This window comes from Choristoneura fumiferana, chromosome 2 (assembly GCF_025370935.1).
Source record: "Choristoneura fumiferana chromosome 2, NRCan_CFum_1, whole genome shotgun sequence".
In the NCBI taxonomy this organism is placed as follows: domain Eukaryota; kingdom Metazoa; phylum Arthropoda; class Insecta; order Lepidoptera; family Tortricidae; genus Choristoneura; species Choristoneura fumiferana.
The window spans coordinates 7,121,853-7,142,990 of NC_133473.1; the positions used below are offsets into that span (position 1 = coordinate 7,121,853).

General features: G+C 38.9%; 2 protein-coding genes across 4 annotated transcripts in view; both read right to left on the reverse strand.

Annotated features, from left to right (window-relative positions):
• Positions 1 to 486: 486 nt before the first annotated feature.
• Positions 487 to 7,918, reverse strand: LOC141441864 (transcriptional adapter 1-like). Its single transcript, XM_074106763.1, is given in 5 exon segments — positions 487 to 564; positions 567 to 652; positions 998 to 1,362; positions 1,864 to 2,515; positions 7,801 to 7,918. Coding segments are annotated over 4 exon segments (912 nt in total). The 5' UTR covers positions 2,257 to 2,515; positions 7,801 to 7,918; the 3' UTR covers positions 487 to 496.
• A 1,980-nt stretch (positions 7,919 to 9,898) lies between these two features.
• LOC141441903 (cytochrome P450 4d2-like) overlaps positions 9,899 to 21,138 on the reverse strand; it is a 42,772-nt gene continuing 31,532 nt past the window's right edge. Inside the window, exons 1-11 of one of the 3 annotated variants that reach the window (XM_074106797.1) lie at positions 18,667 to 18,903; positions 15,096 to 15,202; positions 14,520 to 14,610; positions 14,009 to 14,194; positions 13,765 to 13,834; positions 12,627 to 12,823; positions 12,413 to 12,522; positions 11,800 to 11,933; positions 11,626 to 11,726; positions 11,035 to 11,217; positions 9,899 to 10,199 (exon numbers count right to left, since the gene is read on the reverse strand). In XM_074106797.1, coding sequence (XP_073962898.1) covers positions 10,045 to 10,199; positions 11,035 to 11,217; positions 11,626 to 11,726; positions 11,800 to 11,933; positions 12,413 to 12,522; positions 12,627 to 12,823; positions 13,765 to 13,834; positions 14,009 to 14,194; positions 14,520 to 14,610; positions 15,096 to 15,202; positions 18,667 to 18,817 — 1,485 coding nt within the window. In that variant the 5' untranslated portion in view covers positions 18,818 to 18,903 and the 3' untranslated portion in view covers positions 9,899 to 10,044. Of the gene's footprint in view, positions 10,200 to 11,034; positions 11,218 to 11,625; positions 11,727 to 11,799; positions 11,934 to 12,412; positions 12,523 to 12,626; positions 12,824 to 13,764; positions 13,835 to 14,008; positions 14,195 to 14,519; positions 14,611 to 15,095; positions 15,203 to 18,666; positions 18,905 to 21,138 lie in introns of those variants that run through there. The other 2 variants (XM_074106803.1, XM_074106810.1) reach the window with 2 other exon arrangements.

The following is a 21,138-nucleotide window of genomic DNA, read 5'->3' on the forward strand; positions in this document are numbered from 1 at the left end:
TTAACAGCCCACCTTTCGAACAAAGCCATTGTATTCTATTCTGCCTTCAACCGCATAATCCTCAGTTTAAAATTAACGGAAATATAAGATAAAATAGTTCATTTAAGCAAGACATGTTTCGAACCAATCTTTGGTTCCTTATCAAGGAGAGCTGGAATGGAAAGACAGTCATTGAGCTAGCTCTCCTTAATATGAAAAGGAGCCACAAATTGGTTTGAAACATGCCGGGCGTATCTCGGCTATAATAACGTGAGTGACCCGTGCGTCTTATTTTAATAGTTTAGTTATAATTCAACAATATGGAAATGTTCATGAGAATCTTAGACCGGCCCTCAGACATAGTGTTGATTCTGTTCAGTTTGGTTGATCCAACAGTTAGTTAAAGTTAGAAATTGTTGAACCAAACTCAAAGCACTAAAAATCATAGTAATACTCATAATTAAGGAATCAAAAGTATACAGCTTTCGCCGTAGAATAAAAGAACAGTTAACTTACATCAAACATTTAATAACTTGGGTGATTCAATATGACTGCTAACCTCTCCATATTTACAGCATAGACTGAGTGACTTGCAATAACATTCCTGTGTGTTAGAAGGGTATTGTAGAACTCGTCTATTGTTAACTTTTCATCATTGGGCTCCATAGGTGCACTGGAAGAAAGTTTAACTTTTTATAAACCTATTTATTTTTAAATTATGAATAAAATTTACTTGAGCTCACAGCAATGAGCCCTTATGGTATAGTTTAATAAAAAAGTGATCAATTGGTTTTTATCCAAGCCTGGACAAATAGGTCTCCTTAGAGTACTAACTACTACTACCAAAAGCATGAGCAAAGAATAGGTACAGCAAAATAGGTTTAGTCCTAAGAACTGTAAGACACCACTCTTGCCAGCATAGGTCCTGAAGGCAGCCTACCAGACTTTAACATTTTAATCAACTGGACCTCAGTAAGCCAAGAAGGCAATGATAAAGGTGGCAGAAAAACATTATTACCTGCACGCAATCTCAAAGGCAGCAGAATGTTCCACTTCATCAATAGTAGGCGGACACCGAGGCCCCAAAGCATCTGCTGCATCATCTACATCAACCCTCCCATCATTTTGTGGGTCGTACAACTTGGCAGAGTTCCGTAACCACATATTAGGCATGTCTCCACCCACATCATACATGAAGTGTTTGTTACGGAGCTTATAGCCTTTTCGCTGTGACAATACTGCGGTGATTACATTCTTTAGGAAGTTCTGGACAGCAACAACTATGAGGTCTGCAGCTTCATCATCAGCACCTTCGAGACCCAACTCCCAAGCTGCTAGCATAAATCGTCCGACAACTAAAGCATGGTCCGGTAGGAATACTTCCTGTAATGTACATATAACAAAAATTTAGTTTGACATCAAAATTTGGTCATTAATCGAGTGGTTCATGTTGGTGGTCACATTTTTTAAGAATTGGCTGTAAATTTTGATGGTGTTTTAAATTATTTACTAGAGGTCCTGTATTTCAATTGGTTGAAATGTCAAGGTAAATATTACTTGTGTGTTTTAGTGTGATAAGTCCTGTTTGTGGTATTTTGACTGAGTGAATATCACGAAAGTTTAAACCATTAAATTAGAATGATACTTATGGTAGGTATGTACACATTGTGAGGAAACCTGCACAAAAATGCAAAGCAAATAAATTCTGAGTGGGCCTGTGCCCAGCACGGGACCTATACAATATATATTTGACCTCTGTTAACAACAACACAACATTCAACAGGACAAATGAAGTTAATTTCTCAAGACACTAGGAGTCCAACTCTTACTGTTTAAAAGATAATCAAGAATTAAGATTAACAATGATAGCAAGTAAATAATAACCTGTGCTGCATATTTGACTCCATCGCTGCCGGTGCCAGGAGGCGAATTTGGAGGCAAGTATTCAAGTAAATCAGCCGGCTCGAAATTTGATTTCTCAGAAGTTCGGGAACTTCTCTTATGCCGCCTGCTGTTTCTGTGCGAGCTTGCTTTCTCCTGAGCTATGTTAATAGAAGTCTCCGCCAAACCTTCCACTTTATTCAAGAGCGCCAACAAAAACTCGTTGTGAAAATGCACCTGATCCGATGTTAGCAGGGCACGGGCTTCAGTATCGAACTCCTCTTTTGTCAGCTTCATGCGAAACCATTGTTTCATGTGGTGGAAGTATTTTGTTGATTTTTCACCAAGTACTTCGTTTAGTTTCCGACGGGCTAAATTTAAAGCGTCGGAACTCATTGTTTTATGCTCAGTTATAGTCAAATCTTAGCTTTTCTCTATAGGTACTATTACTCTTTGTCTTAGCTTTACATTTGATATATTTTCTAGTATTTAGACAATAACTTCAACTTCAACTTTTTTGTTTAGTGGCAATCGGTCGCTTTTGGTTAGCGTCCATTACTGCCAATGACACCTGACAGCAGCAAAGTGTATATTGTGTCAGACCGGTTGGATAAGATTTCTAAACGGGGGTTGTGGAAGCGAGTTTGTTGCGTACCTGCAATAGACATACACAAAACATAGGGACAGCACAAAACATAGAAGACAGTACAAAACATTTAGACATTACAGATCGGATCAAAGGGAGCGACAAAAGCGAAAAAGCACCTATAGTTTTATTTTTTCTTTAGTTATATAATTAATTAACATGTTAAGGATTTTCTTGTTGGAGGAGGCATGAAGTAGGAGGGTTTTGAGGTTGGTGGGTTTGGGAATACAGGGGGGAAGGATGTTGTAAAGGGGAACAGTTCTCATGGGGCAGTTTAACATAATGTGGTCGGCGGTACCCTCCTCCAAGCCGCATGGACAGAGGGGGGATTGAACAATACCCCATCTATACAGGCGGGATGGAGCACAAGTATGTCCGATACGTAATCTGCAGATGACAGAGGTTGTCTGTTTGTTCGCTTGACGAAACCGGAAAAACCAAGGCTTAGGGGGGATGTTTGGTTGAATATCCCCGTAATGACGGCCTTTGACCAGTAAGGAGCACTCATAATGACGGAGCCAAAGAGAGGTGAGATCGGATTTGGCAGCAGAGAAGAGGTCATAGAAATAGCAGTGGGAGTGATCCAAGCTGCCGATCTCTATGGCCTCCTTAGCATATGCGTCAGCGACCTCGTTTCCCCGGATCCCAGAATGACTGGGAATCCAGGCCAACGAGATCTCAAGGTTGCGGAGATGGGCTTCGAATAGGGATTGCCTGATGAGTAGCACTAAAGGATAGTTAATTTTGGCAGAGAAAGGATTGGCCGTGATGGATTGTAAACCGCTAAGAGAGTCCGTAAAAATTAACGAGTTGCTAATACCATGAGCATTAATGTATTTAACGGCTTCCAGAATAGCGACTAGCTCACCGGTAAAGACTGACGTGTGAGGTGGGCACTTAAAGCTCAGGATAACTGAATCTTTCGGGATCCAGACTGCCGAACCCACAGCGCCGCCAACCATAAGCCTGGAGGCATCTGTGAATAACAAAGACCAGCCTTGCCAGGAGTTTTCGATGTTGTGTAGAAAAGAACTGTTAGCTCCGGGCTGGTTCTTTGTTATTCCGAAGTTAAGGATGATGTTGGGTTGAAAGATTAGAGCATCGTAACTGTGAGCAAAAAGGGGGAGAAGGGAGCATGTGAAAGAGGGGTCTGGGAGGTTATTGAATTTGCGGAAGCTATTGATAAGACATGGCGGGTTTTTGTTGAACCAGAATCCACTGTCAGTAATTAAATCCGATAGTTCTTGCAGCTTAGGTAAGAGGGGGTGGTCGTCCAGAAGGGAAAGTCTGAGGAAGAAACGATCAGCCAGGTATTGACGTCGGAGGTAAAGGGGGGGGTCAGTTGCTTCTACTTGAAGGGCATTGGTCGGGGAGGATTTCATGGCTCCCAGGATAACCCGGAGGGACTGGTACTGGATTTTGTCCAGTTTACCTAAGGCCACCTTGTTACAAGGTTCTAAGATAAAGGAGCCATAATCAAGGACGCTGCGTACTATGGCATTATAGAGGAGTTTCTGGGAATAGGGGTGGGCACCCCACCACACACCCGAAAGACAACGCAGAATGTTGATGTTTGATTGGCACTTTTTAACTGTGGAATCAATATGGGGGCAACCGGAAAGCCGAGAGTCAAGCGTAACGCCTAGAAATTTGACTTGTTTACTGACAGGGATTAGTTGATTATTGAAGGCGACTTCCACAGGGGGGAACGACCTTTTCCTAGTAAAAGGAACCACGCTACATTTGGAAACTGAAAGGGAAAGACCATGGACAGCAAGCCATTCACCCAGGTAGAATAGGGCTTGGTTCAAGTTGCAGGTGGCTACTTCGACGGAATGGGACGATGCGTACAAAGCTATGTCGTCTGCGTATTGCAGTATGTTGCAGAACGGTGAAACAGCCTCGTCAAGGTCGTGGGTGTACAAGCTGTAGAGCAAGGGACTTAATACGGATCCTTGTGGAAGACCTTGCCAGATTAGCCTCGGAGTGGAATGGGAACCATTATGTCTCACCTCGATGGATCGTTCCATTAGGAAGTTGCATATGAAATGCGTCAGCTTCTGCGGCAGACTCAGCTTAGATAGTTTATCTCTGAGTAAGGAGAGTATGACACTATCATACGCGGATGATACGTCCAAGAATACGCCAACAAGGAACTCGTTCCTTGAGAGGGAGATCCTGATGTCAGTTGTTAAAATCGAGAGACTATCCATGGTGCCCATTCCTCTCCGAAAACCAAACTGGCTTTTGGACAGTATTTTATTTGATTCTACGAACCACTCCAGGCGTTTCTTAATCATGTGCTCTAGGATTTTGAGAAGGCAGGATGATAAGGCGATTGGACGGTGGGAGGAAGGAAGGAGGGGATCTTTCCCTTGTTTATGTAGAGGGATGATAATTTGTTTTTTCCAAGCCTCTGGAACGAAACCCAGGTCGAGGAAATGGTTTAAAAGGTCTAGAAAGTATTTTTTGGTAACCTGGCCAGATTTGGCAAGAAAAGCGTACGGGATACTATCTGGACCAGGAGCCGAGTTCTTGAGGTGGTCTAACGATGCCAAAAGTTCTAACCACGAAAACGGTTGGTCGAGATTATTATGAGGGCAATTCAAAGGATAGGGGGAAGGGAGGGAGTTAACATGGGGGACAGTGGGGGGAGACAGGGTGTCTATAAATGCCGTGAGCCAAACTGAGGAGTCGTTACTAGGCGCATCTCGGGCTATGAATGAACCTCTAAAACGTTTTATGGCTTTCCATAGAACAGTTGATGGAGTGCGGGGCGAGATACTTTGGCAGAAGTTTATCCATCCAAATTTCTTTTTTTTTTTGAACAAACGTTTCGCCTGAGCCGCGGTCTTTTTGAATGCGAGAAAGTTATCCAGGGACATGTTTCCACAATACGCTTTCTCGGCCTCGTTCCTTAGGCGAATCATGTCCGTACATTCAGAGTCCCACCAAGGTGGGGAGGACCTAGCCTTATAACGTTTTTTAGGCGGAATATTTTTGTCAGCTGCAACTATGAAGGCCTCGATCAGGTTGTCATGACAAATACAGGCGTTTTCTGGTAAGACAATGGGCATCTTGCTGACTGCTGCATCCAAGTCCGCCGCGAACTGGTCCCAATCAGCCTTGGACAGGTGGTACCTATTAGAATTTGGGGGAGTACTGGGTTGGGAAAAGGATGTAGGGAAGGATATTAAGATTGGAAGGTGATCACTACCGTGGGAATCCTGGAGCACAGACCACGAGAGAAGGGTGCCAAAATGTGGAGAGCACAGGGAAAGATCGACGGCACTAGAGTTCAGGCCTGGTGCCGTTCTGCGCGTCGGAGAACCATCATTGAGTAGGCAGATGTTTTTGTCCTCCATCAGGTCAACGAGATCACAGGCTAAGGCGTCGTAATCGGCGCTTCCCCACATGAGATGATGACAGTTAAAGTCACCTAAAATGAGGAATGGGTCCGGAAGGGCGGAAAATATGTGCTCGAGGTCTGAGATATTAATGGAGAGCGGATCGTAAATATAGATCGAAAGAACGGTAAAGTCCATGATCTTGGCGGCGACTGCATTAATGCCGTAAGGGATAGGGGGAAGAGTTATACGATTATACGTGACAGAAGATTTGATGAGAAGGGCGGCTCCTGCGTAGCCATCATCTCTGTCATGTCGGAGGCACGAGAAGCCAGGCACCCGGAACCGGGCTCCCGGAACCAACCAGGTCTCCGATATGGCAAAGACAGTAGGGTCATACGAGGATACCATTTGCAAAATTTCGTGTTTTTTAGGGCGGAGACTGTGACTGTTCCACTGGATGAGATGGAACATTTACAACTTGGAGAAATTGTGAAAGTTTGTTGGCGACGTTGGGCGGTAGGGGGAAATCATCCATTTTGCTGAACATATTGATCAGCAAGGATAGAAGGACGTCCAGCAGGTTATCGTTGGGGGGGGACTGAAAGGGGGAGGAGGGCGGGGAGCCTGGGGGCCGGAGGGCGGCACCATTCCTCGGAGGAGGGGGGTTGCGGTCTCTAATTAGGGCTTCGTGAGCGGCACGGTCATATCCTTGTGATAGAGGACGATGGGGGGACCTTGGTATGTAGACCGTTTTCCTGTAACTTTGGGATGGACTTTGAGTGTGGGTGGGGAAGGCAGAGTGTTGGGTTTGAGGCATAGGATCAGTTTGGGAATAGGGGGGGCTCTGAGCCGCGTCTGCGTAGGATCTCTTAACAGGGGGGAACCTTTCGCAAGCCTGAGAGTAAGAGATGTTGTCGTCAGACATTGCTGCTTTGATAGCCTGTTGACGAGTGTGTTCTGGACAGGTCTTGTGTGTAGCAAAGTGCCTGCCTGAGCAGAACAGACAAAACGCTAAGTCTTCCTGCACAGTACATGTTTTGCCTGTATGCTCTTGGCCACATTTGAAGCATTTTGGTTTTGATCGACATTGATCCGCTACGTGTCCGAATTTACAGCAGCTGTGGCACTGTATTGTGGGCAAAAGATACTTTTCTACTACTAACGATGTGTAACAGCAGAAAATTCTGGCTGGCAAAACTTGTCCGCTAAAAGTTATCACCACAGTACCTGTAGGGATCCACTCAATGCCGTCGGGTTTGTGTACTTTTCGGTTAAGTCGCCTGGCTTTAAGGATGCCCCCACAGCCAGAAGGAAGCTCCACATCATTGACAAAAGCATCCAGCGCTAGGTCCGTGGGTACTCCCCTGACAATACCCATGCGTGTGATATTAAACGTTGGGATGGTAGCCTCGAAATTTTTAGATGCGAGTAGTGGGTCCGATAAAAAGGTATTAGCTGCCTCTGCGGAGTTAAACTCTACACTAACACGGTTTCTACCTACTTTTTTGATACCATCTCGCGCTATGTTCTGTATACGCGAGTTTACCATCACTTGTCCAAATTTGATAGGATTTAGGGTAGTACCAGCGGAGGGATCTGATTCTGACTTGGATACATGGACAAGGAAAGGACCTCCGTCGTTTGACGTGTATTTACGTCCATTTTTTAGGTCCGGATGTTCGTAAAGGTGGGCTATGGAGTCGGAAGGAGCCCTGGTCCCCAACTTAGTTGGGGGCTGGGATCCATCCAGCACCGTAGCCCTCCTTTTTGCCCCCAGTAGAGTTATTTCGGCGTCCATCGACACCTCCGATTGGCTGTCTTGCGACAAGTTCATCGGTGCGCCGATGGAAACCGGTTCCCTAACAGAGGTTATGTCTGGAGGTTTTGGGGGGATATGCGACATTGCGGGGTTAGCAGCGTACGAGTATTTGTTAAAACACTTACTGAACGACGATACTGGTGGGTCACACAACAAAACACGTAAAAAATAGCACTAGGCCACAAAATTTCGTAGGTCCGACACAAACACGTGCTGTCACCAAGGAAGCCAAGTGGTCAGTCCCATTTAGACAATAATAAATTAATAACTCTTCGGCTTGTTGACTTGACTGACTCTGACACTGACACTGGCGTGCGTGAGTGAGTGCACTGCACAGTCAGTTAGTGACCTTAAGGCGCGGCCACATGCAAGTCGCTCGACGCTCCTTTCCACCGTCAAATCTGGTCAGGTGAGCATAAAATAGCGATAAAGCAAGCTGGAGTTGAGCATTTATCGCTGCAAAAAAAGCAATTTTGGCAAAAACACTCTTTTTTTTTTGGCAATCATCATTCCAATTTTTACCACTGCCCGACTGTACTGAGATTAATGAGTCAGCGAAGAGAACCAAGACTGATGCAAGTAGCCATCTTGTAGTAAAGCTATGTTAATAGGCTTGACGCTGAATGTTTTTATGAAGTCAGTGGAAACCATTCAAAATTTTTCAAGTAAGTTTCGAAAATAAAGGAACTCATTGTTTTACAGTTATAGAGTAGGTACTATTACTCTGTCTTAGCTTTACCTAGTATTTAGACAATAATAAATTAATAACTCTTCGGCTTGTTGTTGACTGGACTGACTCTGACACTGACACTGGCGTGCGTGAGTGAGTGCACTGCACAGTCAGTTAGTGACCTTAAGGCGCGGCCACATGCAAGTCGCTCGACGCTCCTTTCCACCGTCAAATCTGGTCAGGTGACATATAGCGATAAAAGCTGGAAATGTTGAGCTTTATCGCTGCAAAAAAAAGCAATTTTGGCAAAAACACTTTTTTTCATTCCAATTTCTTTTATTTGTACCACTGCCACGACTGCTACTAAATGAGATTAAGAAATCAGCTTCGAAGAGACCAAGATCATTCCTGCAAGTAGCCATCTTGTAGCTGTTGCTTGACGCGGCAACTTGACGCTAATTTTTTGAGTCGCTGGAAATTCAAAATCACATTCAAAATGGCATCACGTGACCAGATTTATCGCTACAATGTAAACGAGCGACGAACGACTGTACACGAAATATCGGATCGGTATTGTACGGCTGGTAAATAGTGTTACCCTCTTTTTCAACCTCGACTCTACATTGGCGGAATCATCGATATAGGTATTCACGATGACGCGTGCCGTGGTTCTTTATTACAATGTTATTAATGGCTAATTTTGACAAAATCACGCGTCTTCGTGGATGGCACTAGGTATAGTATCGATGTAGCTAAATTTTATTTAATTAAATTGTTTTCGGTTTTCGGAGAGGGGCTTGAGACGGTTAAAGGAACAACGCCTTTAATCTTATAACCAACATTTAATCTTATAATATTTTTCACCTATTATGAGTTCTGTGTCGTTTCGAATTTGACAGTTTTAGAGATTACCATTTTAAATGGCAACAATGTTGGCAACACTATGAGCTGATGCTGCAGCCAGGATATCCAACACAATAGTACACTTTTAAAAAAATAATATAAGTACCAATTAAAAAAACATTAAATAAAATAAAAAAATTAAAATTAAAAAAACCCCGGACAAAAAAACTCCAGCAAAAAAAACGTCCAGAAAAAAACGCCAACAAAAAAACGTCGCTAAAAAAGACAACTAAAAAAATAAAATAATTATGCATCCTAGCTGTTGCCCGCGACTTCATCTGCGAAGAATTCGTTTATCCCTATCCCGCGGGGACTATACTGATTTCCCGCAAAATTAGCCTAAGTAATATTATTTTATATCAACCCCCGACGCAAAAAGAGGGGTGTTATAAGTTTCACCGCTATGTGTGTCTGTGTGTCTGCTTGTGGCACCGTAGCCGGGTAAACGGGTGGACCGATTTGAATGACTTTTTTTTCATTTGAAAGCAAGTTTTCTAGCGATGGTTCTTAGACTTGTTTCATTAAAGTCGGTTTAGCCGTTTTTGAGATGTTGAACTGTGAAGTGACAAAGTCAGGGTTTACCAACTTTTTGTTGGTTAGGTTAGGTTATTGTTGGGAGTACCTTAAGCTATTCTAATAGAAGAAAACAATTACTTAAAAGGATTTTTTATTTCAATCGTCACATAAATTAAAACATCAAATTTCAACACCACATTGTTTTAGATAAACTGAGGGTAAACTTTTAACAATTGTCACCGTATGTAGGACGTCGTACATTTTTAATTTCTAACCACGATTAATTTCTCGGCAATATTTTGACCTGTACTCCATTTTGTGACCTGAGTATGAGATCTCCGCATGGCTGAGGTTCCCTTTTGCCAGGTAATATTTTGAATCGCCTTACGAGAGCAGCTAAAGTGACTTTCAATTCCAGCATAGCAAATTTCTGACCTGAAACGAAACGCAAATTAATCCGATTTTTTAGGGTTCCTTACTCACATTTATATCGCTCTTCTTCATAACTAATAATATTAAGTAGGTATTAACATTGTGCGATGTCATCAACGACCTTGTCGCACAACAACAAAAGAGTTGGTAATTACCCGATGTATGTATGTATGTATGTATGTATGTATGTATGTATGTATGCATGTATGTGGGTATGTATGTCCATTTCTTTGGTCCTCGCTGCAGCCTAAACGGCTAGACGGATTTTAACATATGAGGTATCATTGGATTCGTCATAATTGTCGGAGTGACATAGGCTATATAATATTTCAATGCAAAAAAAATATGGCGGAGGGATGAAAAAAAATATATTTTTGTATTGTAACAATATGGGATCAAATGAAAGCTAATAATTAGCCCATTCTAAATATATGGGTTATAATACTTTTAATCTACTTACCGTTTTCACATAAATATCAAAAAAGTGTAAAATAAAATTTTTAAATTAAAAAAATCAAAAACCCGACTGCCAAAACGAAAAGGAAGAAAATAAGCCTAGTGATCTAGAACTCTGTTAAGTAGCTAATTTAAAGTTCAACAGTCGGGAACCCATTTAAATCGTGAAGCTCAAAAACTCTTAGTAATGTCCCGACTGTTGAACTTTAAATTAGCTACTTAACAGTTCTAGATCACTAGGCTTATTTTCTTCCTTTTAGTTTTGGCAGTCGGGTTTTTTTTTTTTATTTAATGTTTTTTAATTACGTTGAAATGCGATTTTATTCCTATATAGCTTGTGTTACTACAATTAATATGATGTGTTTAGTTGGTCGCTTTTTACCTATACAGTTTCTAGGCCCAGCGCTGAACGCTACCCAGCTAAACGGATTTTTGAAGCTGCTTGACACATCAAATCGTTCTGGCCGAAATTCCAGAGGATCTTCAAAGACATTTGGATTTCTATGCATGTGGAAAATATTTATTACAATTGACGAATTCTTTAACAATCGCATCCCTGACATTTCTGAAAAAAATAATGGTCTTAAGTATACATATTCAATGGATCTGCGAAACGGTAATAAAATAATTAGGGTATTACAGTAAACATTTAACAGCATTAAATATTACGTAGGATGAGCTGTGAGAACGTGATTCTCTCATAGATTTTGTAGACAGCAAAAGTCTGTGACGACACTTATGTATTTGCTAACTAAATTGACTAACCATTTATTATTTCAGATAATCCAAAAAATAAACTTACTGCACTTATAATTAAAATTGGTTTTAGGGCTAAAATAATACGTTTTTCACTAGTGTCGCGTTTTGGAATTATTGAAGTTACCCATAGTGTCAGCTACCCTATTGTAACAATACAATTAGGATCATCCAACAAGCATATTTTCACCTGAATACATTGTTACCTGCAACTTACCAACGTCCCGAGTGATCAGTCTTTCTATTATAGGGACTGAAGGATAGAGTCGTAAGCTCTCTTTGATGACGCATTCTAAATACTTCATTTGTTGGAGTTCGCTGTTGGATTAAAAGATATATTACAAAATCTTACTCGAATATTCAAATCATAACAGAATCAAAAATATTTTACCTAAATGTAGGATCTCTCTCTAGATCATCGCCCAATATTTCCATTTGCTCTTCTAAAATTTTACGTTGCACTTCAGGATGTTTTGCAATGCAATATAGTCCGTATACTAATCCAGACGCTGTTGTATCATGCCCCTGTAAAAACAGGCAATGTTAAGTGTCATTCTGCGGCTTATTAGCATAAAAACTCAGTTGAATTCATCAAGGTTAATTCCTAGCCTAGACGTAGCTAGACAATAATTAGCAAGATGGATCGTTAATTATTCAACAAGCATCTGCGCATTCGTATGACATAATATATTAACAGAGGTAACTAAATACTTAAATGTCATCAAAAACAAGTCTAATGTGTACGTATTTGAGTTTCTGTGGTACCTAAGGTCAAAACTGTGATAAGTACAAAAAATCTGTTTATTACAGTGATGAACATGCTTTGTTTGTGGTATGGTACCCCGGTTCTACGTTCCATTATATACGTGCTTGCTATTTACACAGGACTTGATGCAATACAACTTCTTTGCTGAACACCAAAAAGCAGTAGGTACAATGAATTTACAAAAAAAAAGAAAGCAGCAGGGTAGACCGTATCTGTTGGTATTTTGGTAATTGCGTACTTCAAACATGAACGTTTCCACCTCATCTCTTATACTTTCTATATCAAGGCCGTGTCCCTCTACTTCGGCTAGCAGCAGCAAATCCAAGAAAGCATGTTTGTTTTTCATACCTAGAAAAAATTGAAACTAATGATAATTAATTAAACCTTAACACTACATTGCAGATTAAAGGAAGGACATTGCAGATCAATAAAAGTAGAGAATTTTAAATTACCGATTTCAGAATTTTGATTAAGTTTATTGGCGCTCGTGTTCTTCAGTTGTTGTCGCCTCATTTCTATGACGTCCTTCGTGTGATTGTGCAATACAGCTAATGCTTTGTCTTGCAATCTCTTGTACGGAGTTAAAGCAAACAACACATCGCTGTTCAGAAATATATTTCTCATCCTGGTTGCCATGATTTGGCTGGCTCTATACAAAATATTATTGGGTTAGCATATTGTAAATTTGTTTGAAACTCCAATAGGGGAAGCTGTTGTAATTATTTATTAACGGTTTAACCTGTGGATATCATGATACTTAAAAAAAACTGATTGCAACTAATTTAACATATTATTATCTGTCAAATCTTTTTGATGTGCGGCTGCAATAACTTGCAGCAAAACTTAACGGACAAACGTTTAAACGTTTAAGTAACTTGTTGTGTTCTGTTTTTTATTTTTTAAAAAGAACAATATATATAATATCCACAGGTAAAACCGTCCATAGGTACATTTTTCCCTATTAATATGACAGATCTGACCGTATCTTTTTGTCAAAAGGCATTTATAATTGCGAATCCACCCACCGGTTTAGATTTTAGAGGGGGGGGGGGACGCTCGATTTTCATGAAAATTTGCACTTAAAAGTTGAATATTTCGCAAACATATCACTGAATCGAAAAATCGTCTTAGCAAACCCCTAATGGTGGTTAATATCCCACACTATAAGGGTTGGATGAGAAAAAAAAACACCCCCACTTTACGTATATGGAAGGTACGCTAAAAAAATTTTTTTAGAATTTTTTATTGTACCAATTTGTCGGCATACTTTACATATATATCCGTGCAAAATTACAGCTTTCTAGCATTGATAGTCCCTGAGCAAAGCCGCGGACGGACAAACAAACAGACAGACATGGCGAAACTATAAGGGTTCCGTTTTTGCCATTTTGGCTCCGGAACCCTAAAAATGGGGATCTATTTTGTCACTAATGCCCGCGCTGCCGTAACGAGCTGCAAGGGACCCATGTTCATTTAACTAGCCGTTGGAGCTGGAGCACACCTTAACAAAGAACCATGATTGGTCCAAAATATGCCGTGATTGTTTCAACTACAAAACTTAATTAGTTCAGTTAAATATCATTAACTTACTCATCAATTGCTTTAACATATTTTGATTCACGATCCTTCTGAGCCTCAAATGACACTCCCATAATTGATTCTGTAAATTAAAGGGCATTGATGTAGGACAGTAAATTGTGGTTTTGTCGAATATAAAACATATTACATTCCTTTCTAGCCAATTAACGTCTGAGAAAGCGCTAAGCGCCTGATTTTTGTTATAAAAGCAAAAGGCTGGTTGTCTGAGATATAACAAATATCAATGCTTAAGCACCTGCGATATTGTCCAAAGCGGCTAAAGCGAAGATCGGGAAGAGCTCGATCAACGACCCATCAGCGCGGCGTTTTAGTTGCTCGCTCAAAATTTTCTCATTCTTCAAGAAAACCGGCAGGAAACTATGAAGAATGTTGTAATGGAACGCTGGTGTCAAGAACTTCCGGTGTGTTTTCCATTTTTGACCTAAAATTAAAAAAACCCTCACTGAGGACACTGTTGCAGATCCTGCTGCTGGTGAAGGCGGGTGCGCGCGGGGTCAGTTAGCGCTGCCTGCCCTCACTGTATACGCCAATGCAATTTGTATCATACACTAACTAAACGATGAATTATGTGTATGACAACTTTTAAAGTCAGCCACACATACAGTGACTTAGCAGAAAAAATTAAAACACTATTAAAAATAGAATTCTAGCAAACATGACTAAGGCAAACGGTAGGTATCTTTAGAAAAATAATTTAGTCACAACACAATTATGTCCTTAAGTTTGTTTGGTGTTAAATAATTTACCTGTCGAAGTAAGAAGCCCATCTCCCAGCCAGGGTCGTAAGAAATAATAAGATTTTCCTTTTGTTATCGTTTCTGTACTTGATATTATTTCCTGGAAAAGACGTTCAATAAAAACTGGCTTAGGAAGTTAGGTACTTTTTGTTGCAGGTTATAAGTATTATACATAATAAAGTTGACGCAATACAGGATATGACAATATAGGTCTTAGGTAAATAGGTGCTATTAGGTAATGACTAATGACGCTATTTTATCTTCAGTACAAAAGTGCAGCAGATTATACCTCTAGTGGGTACTTAAGTTAATAATAGGAGAACTGAATAAGATTTTGCAAAATAATTTCAGCTTTGATTGGGAAAAACATCATCGCTTATTTGAATACGAAGTCGTTGTTTATGTCTCGCTCAAAAAATGTAGCATGCTTGTCTTATGTAAACATACGAGCATAGATTTTACCAGGCGATACTAGAACTAGGGATATGCGTGACTAACAATAACTAACATAGGATAGTGTTTCGTAGCAGTAACCAGTGGCGTAGCTTGGGGCGATCCCTAGAATCACTGTGTATGTTTACGTACCTCAATATACTTTGGGTGCGATAGTACAATGTATCTATGATGCAAAATATGAACGCGATACGCATCTCCAAACTTGTATGCCAAGTTCGAAAGTATTTGTAAAAATTCTGAAACAAAAACATGGTTGTTTATAATGTTGAATGTGATCGTAAACATAAATAAAACAAATATCATGGGACACTTGACACCAATTGACCTAGTTCCCTGCGAACAAATAATAAGTCAGGAATTGTAACTGCGTTATAAAAATGGAAACTGTGTCCTAAGTGTGTCCTGCGTTAAGGTGAAGGTAAGGTGAATAGCTCTAAATTATCATGCCAACGTGTGTTATGAAGTGGTGCAGGAACAATGCAAAATTAAAATGTCCAGGGATCACTTTCCACTAGTAGGTAGTCATAAAATTAGATTTATATTCAAAAATGTTCAAATACATTATCAGTTGGAGATGGTCAGTATTATGCAAAATCAACAGTGGAGACCCCGGCTAGGGAAAAGAAATGTGGGGAGACCGCCTGCTCGATGGTCCGATGACATTGTGGAGACAGCAGGACCGGTCTGGAAGAGAGAGACGGACAGTCGATCCGGGCGGAGAAAGGCTGGAGAGGCGTATGCCCAACGGTGGGCGAAAACGCGCTGAAGAAGAAGAAGAAGAGAAGATGCAAAATCAAGTCTGTAGTCTATGGCTCACATAACGCAAACGACAGTTTCCTCACCCCTCTTTATACTTTCTTCTTTCCTGTATCACCTAAAACAATAGGTACAAACAATCTTTATATTTTTCACGATTTTTAGCGTGAATAATAATTATAAGATAGTTTAATGTCAACTGCTCATCACCTTTTACGAAAGATTGCGTTTTCCGATGCAGAGACGTTCATTATTCAAGAGTCCTGGTCCCGTTCCACTTCACCATATTATGCTTTACGAGAAGCATAAATTGCTTAGCAACTGTGTTAAAATAATTAAAATTAAACCCGTGAAATACTTGTTATTGAGTAGTACCTAACTCGGGTGTTCAACTGTGGTCTTCACTTGTCTTTATCATTAGTTCCACTTCATCAAATGAAGAGCAAATGCACGAGTTACTTACTACTAAATATATCCAAATTACCATAGGTGTCCCTACAATATTTAAATAGTTCCCTCGATTTCCTTAGGATCCAATCATCAGATCCTGATTTTGTGCCTATGGGACTTAATTAGAGGTATTCTTATGCAAACGAAATTGTTTTTTTAAATCGCGCGGTTTGTAAATGACGGAGTTCTGAGGTACCTGACAGCCAAAAAAATACAACCGAATTGATAAAGTCCTCTTCCTTTAAGTCTCTTAAAAAACAAGCTGTCATTATCAATATCTGACACGTCGTCCTATATTATGGATACTAGGCAACGGATAAACATGATAGTTGGGTAGGTTTCAGGTATCAGAAATAAAACACTTTAAATGTGCTTTTCAGTTTTTTCGGCAGTTTTTTTTTTGTGAAAATGTTTTTATTTTATATTTTTTCCACGGGCTACAATTTTTTTCAAAAATTATATGAGACCAACTTCGAGGTATATACCCTATCCAATAAAAAAAGAATTACTAAAATCGGCGACTACTCTGTAAAAAGTTATTTATTTATTTATTCAGGAAACCAACCAGCCTTAATTAACAACAATTGTACACTTAACTAAAATGTTACATGGCGAATAATAGGTTACCACAGTAGATACGTAATAATAGTAACTAGAACATTCGTTTATGACAATATAAATACAGTAGGTATGGATTCACAACAAATAGAAAAACATACGAGTCTCAATCACTAATATCTATGAGTGAAGCAAATATGATTGTGTGTGTGTGTGTGAAGCATTTTTTTGGAATATATATTATTAGCCAAAAGAAAAAATTGCTTAATAAAAGTTTGTCGTAATAAAAATTGACAAAGTAAAATTATGCCAAATGAATAAAATGTGAAATGTACAAATATGCTAAAGATTCGTTTTGGGAATTAAAATTACATACTAAGTACCTACATGAAGAGAAATTTGGCGAAAAATATTTTACCGAAACGGCAGTACACCAGTTATTTGTGATACAAGTGCGGAAAGTAGGCAATTCCAGACGAGTTTAAGTGACGTTAAAAAAAAGCGAAGCGATATTTTTAAGAACTGTCTAGTTGGGAATGAACTACATTCCACACACATCTATGCAATATACGTATGAACATGAAACTACCGTGAGACTCACTCATATTAAATGATATTGTAACGGATAACTCACGCCTTAAACCGAGTTTAGCTCGGCATGTTTAAGACGGGAGTTATCCGTTACAATATCATTTAATGTACGTATGTATATGTATACGTTTAACTACTGTAAAACTTTAAATTTATGTAGGTATCATCCCTATACTAAGTGTGTTGCTTACTGTAGCAATAAGTTCATTCAACCTTGCTATCTATAGGCACTAATTTGCAGTTTGCGTAATATTTAGTCAGTGTCACTGAAGTGAATGTAGTCTGTAGAGCTTAATAATATTACAATCAAGGTTTTAAAAACATCCTGTGAAATGTTTCTGTATTAAGTATCATATTATGAAATACTTACTTACTAAAAAAATTGTCTCGTGTGCAAGGACCATTGCACACTCGGCTTCGTTACGTATAGTATAATAAATATTATAATGCCTTGTGTTCATAGGGACCAACTTAGCGCACTTGTATCAAAATATACTTTTACGACCATAATTGTAGTTAGAACATTAACAATAACTATAGTTACCGTCAATCATAGTCCTTTTTACATGCTAGCATATCGTTGGATGTTGTTAATGGTAGGTAAATAGTTTTTTTACAAGGATTTTTTCAATCTAAATCAGGTTACTACTTTTAATATGACTAAATTGTATGTAGGTACCTTACAATTTACTGTGAGTTAAATCAAAGTGAGTGAGTGAGTTAAGTGGATCAAATCTCGGAAATCAAATTGAATCTATTTTCCATATTTTTTTAATTTCTTATAGTCATACTCATAATCTTTTATTGGTAATATCATTATTACATGTCATTTTGTTACATTATTCTTTACGTACCTACGTATTCGTTTGTATATTATGTTATGTTACTGTTTTTTTTGCAATAACAATAAATTTAGCACAGCGCTAAACGCGATTACACTTTCCTAAATTAGGATTCTAAATCATTTTAGATCTTAAATTTAGTCAAGTGTAATATTTAAGCCCTTTATTAGCCTAAGCGGCTGGACAGTTTTCATAATATTAAATTTGTCAAAAGTATTGGAGTGACCTGAGTGACAAAGGTTATTGTTATTGTTATTGCATCGCGTTTAGCACAGTGCTAAACGCGATTACACTTTCCTAAATTAAGATTCTAAATCACTTAGGATCCTAAATTTAGTCAAGTGTAATAAGCCCTTAAAATAGGCCCAAAGAATGATACTTACATGATATCTACCTAACTACTAAACTAAAACAATTTATTGAACGGTAAGCAATCCCCGGACCGATGCCATCCAGAAACCAAACAGAAATACAAACTAAATACAATACACATACAAACTCACCGCTGGAATCGACGAGGAAGAGGTTCCCATTTCCAATTATTGGCAATGGCATAGGCCCAGGAATGTTGTAACTTTTTGAATCACGTAACAAATAAATCCAAGAACCGATTAAACATAGCAAAAAAATAAGTAACAACAATATCAGGATCATTTTGTATGCGAAGCACAAGCGACGTCGTGCGATACGATAGAAGACTGTCAATATACACGGCTGACCACAAGCGAATCTTGGGGTTTCGTTCAATTACGTGATCGTATTGAGTACTGAATCCATTAACTCTGTCTTGTTAAGTTGTTAAGCCTTCAACGTAATTTTATACGACGACAAACAACAAAATTACACAATGACATGGTTGCATTAAAAATAAGCTAACTTCATGTTTATAACGAGCTTGTGGTTATTCTTGTCGACCTTTGATACTGGGTGGCATTGAGATAAAACAAAAACGGGTATAGGTACAAAATCACGGTTTTCCACATATTACGCCACATTAATTTTGACCATTTTTAAACCCTCTTGTCACCTATTGCTATGAAAATCGCAATTATTTTGTTTCTATGTCACAAACCAAACCACTGCCGAACTCAAAATAACGGTAACGTCGTAATTTATCATTGACTTATATTATGTATGTATGTATGTAAACTCTTTATTGCACATAAAAATAAAAATACAAATACACAGAGAGGAGAACAAAGGCGAGCTTATCCCTAAAAAGGGATCTCTTCCAGCTAACCTAGTTAGGAAAAACATTTGGTTATATTGATAACATCTGCCTGCAGAGAGATCTCGATTGTAGCCTCTCCTTACATAAAATATAACAGAATAACGGAATTCGTTTATATTGTACGTTAGTACATATATCGATGTAATTTATGGACGATCTGTACACAGAATATTTTGCGCATTCATTTTAATTAATTCTAAAATCCGGTTTTGAACAATAACCCACGAATAGTGAATTCATGTAAAATATGCATAAATGAGACTTGCATGAAACCATTATTGCATCTTACTTAACGAGAGTTTCGTTCGAGGTCCTAGATGGAAGTGTTAATGTTAATTATTATTTTTAGGGTTCCGGAGCCAAAATGGCAAAAACGGAACCCTTATAGTTTCACCATGTCTGTCTGTCTGTCTGTCTGTCCGTCCGCGGCTTTGCTCAGGGACTATCAATGCTAGAAAGCTGTAATTTTGCACGGATATATGATTAAACTATGCCGAAAAAACTGTATACAATTAAAAATACAAAAAAAAAATTTTTAGGGTACCTCCCATAGACGTAAAGTGGGGGTGTTTTTTTTTTCTCATCCAACCCCATAGTGTGGGGTATCGTTGGATAGGTCTTTTAAAGCCCTTAGGGGTTTGCTAAGACAATTTTTCGACTCAGTGATTTTTTTGCGAAATATTCAACTTTAAAGTGCAAATTTTCATTAAAATCGAGCGTCCCCCCACTCTAAAATCTGAAAAAATTCAGGACGGTAGTAAATATATCCAACTTTCAAGGAAAACTATAACGGCTAAGTTTGCTTGAGAATTATTAGTAGTTTATGAGTAAATAGCAGCCTAAGGTATAAAAAATACCTAAACTTGGAAGATTCCGTATAAAATACGAAATCCTTAGAAAAGATTACTTAATTTTTTCGTAATGGCTACGGAACCCTAGTTTGGGCGTGTCCGACACGCTCTTGGCCGGTTTTTTTCATCACACTTGCACGTCAATGATGTTATTCCACGCCTGCATACTAAAGGACAATGGCCTAAATTGTTCCCGCGCGGGAGTAATCGATTTACATGGGTACTTATAGTTTTCCTCCCGAGGCTGGAAAAGTTTAGTTTTTTAATTTACAAACAAGTTAGTAGGTATGTCATTTCAGACTAAAGTAGTTTCAAGTTTAAGGCAGCCAACGTTTTATTTATATCTTTAAAACTTTAACTATGCGGCTATGACCCAATTTTACACCACAAAACTTATCTACGCTTCATGAAACTTCGTTATTTTTATAATTTAAATTTATATCAAATTGTTTTGCAATAATTTTAGTAAATATATTTTTAGCATGTTGGAAGAATCTGGCCTTAAGAGCATTCGAATCCTAAACCAAACTTGTACTACTTATTACTTATTCTGTGACCAAACACAGTTATTAGCATTATAATATCGTCGCTCGGCAGGCAAAAGTACTAAAGCGACACTTTGGGCTAAAATGAGTTATGCATATCACCAGAATCAGCGAATTTTTCTGCATCCAACTGTCTAGGTTTCAAAGCGATTGGAGCAAAATTTAACTTTTTTTTGGCGCTTTAGTCTTTCAAAAAACGCTTAAATTTGGGAAGCAAATTACTTAATGCAGCATCACTTTCATTATTTTCATTTTAGTACTGTTACCTTTTTGCCATTTTTCGATTTACTGTCGTTCAGTCTTTTGCCATTTTTCTAGTTTGCAAATGTTGGACGTTTAGTATTTTGT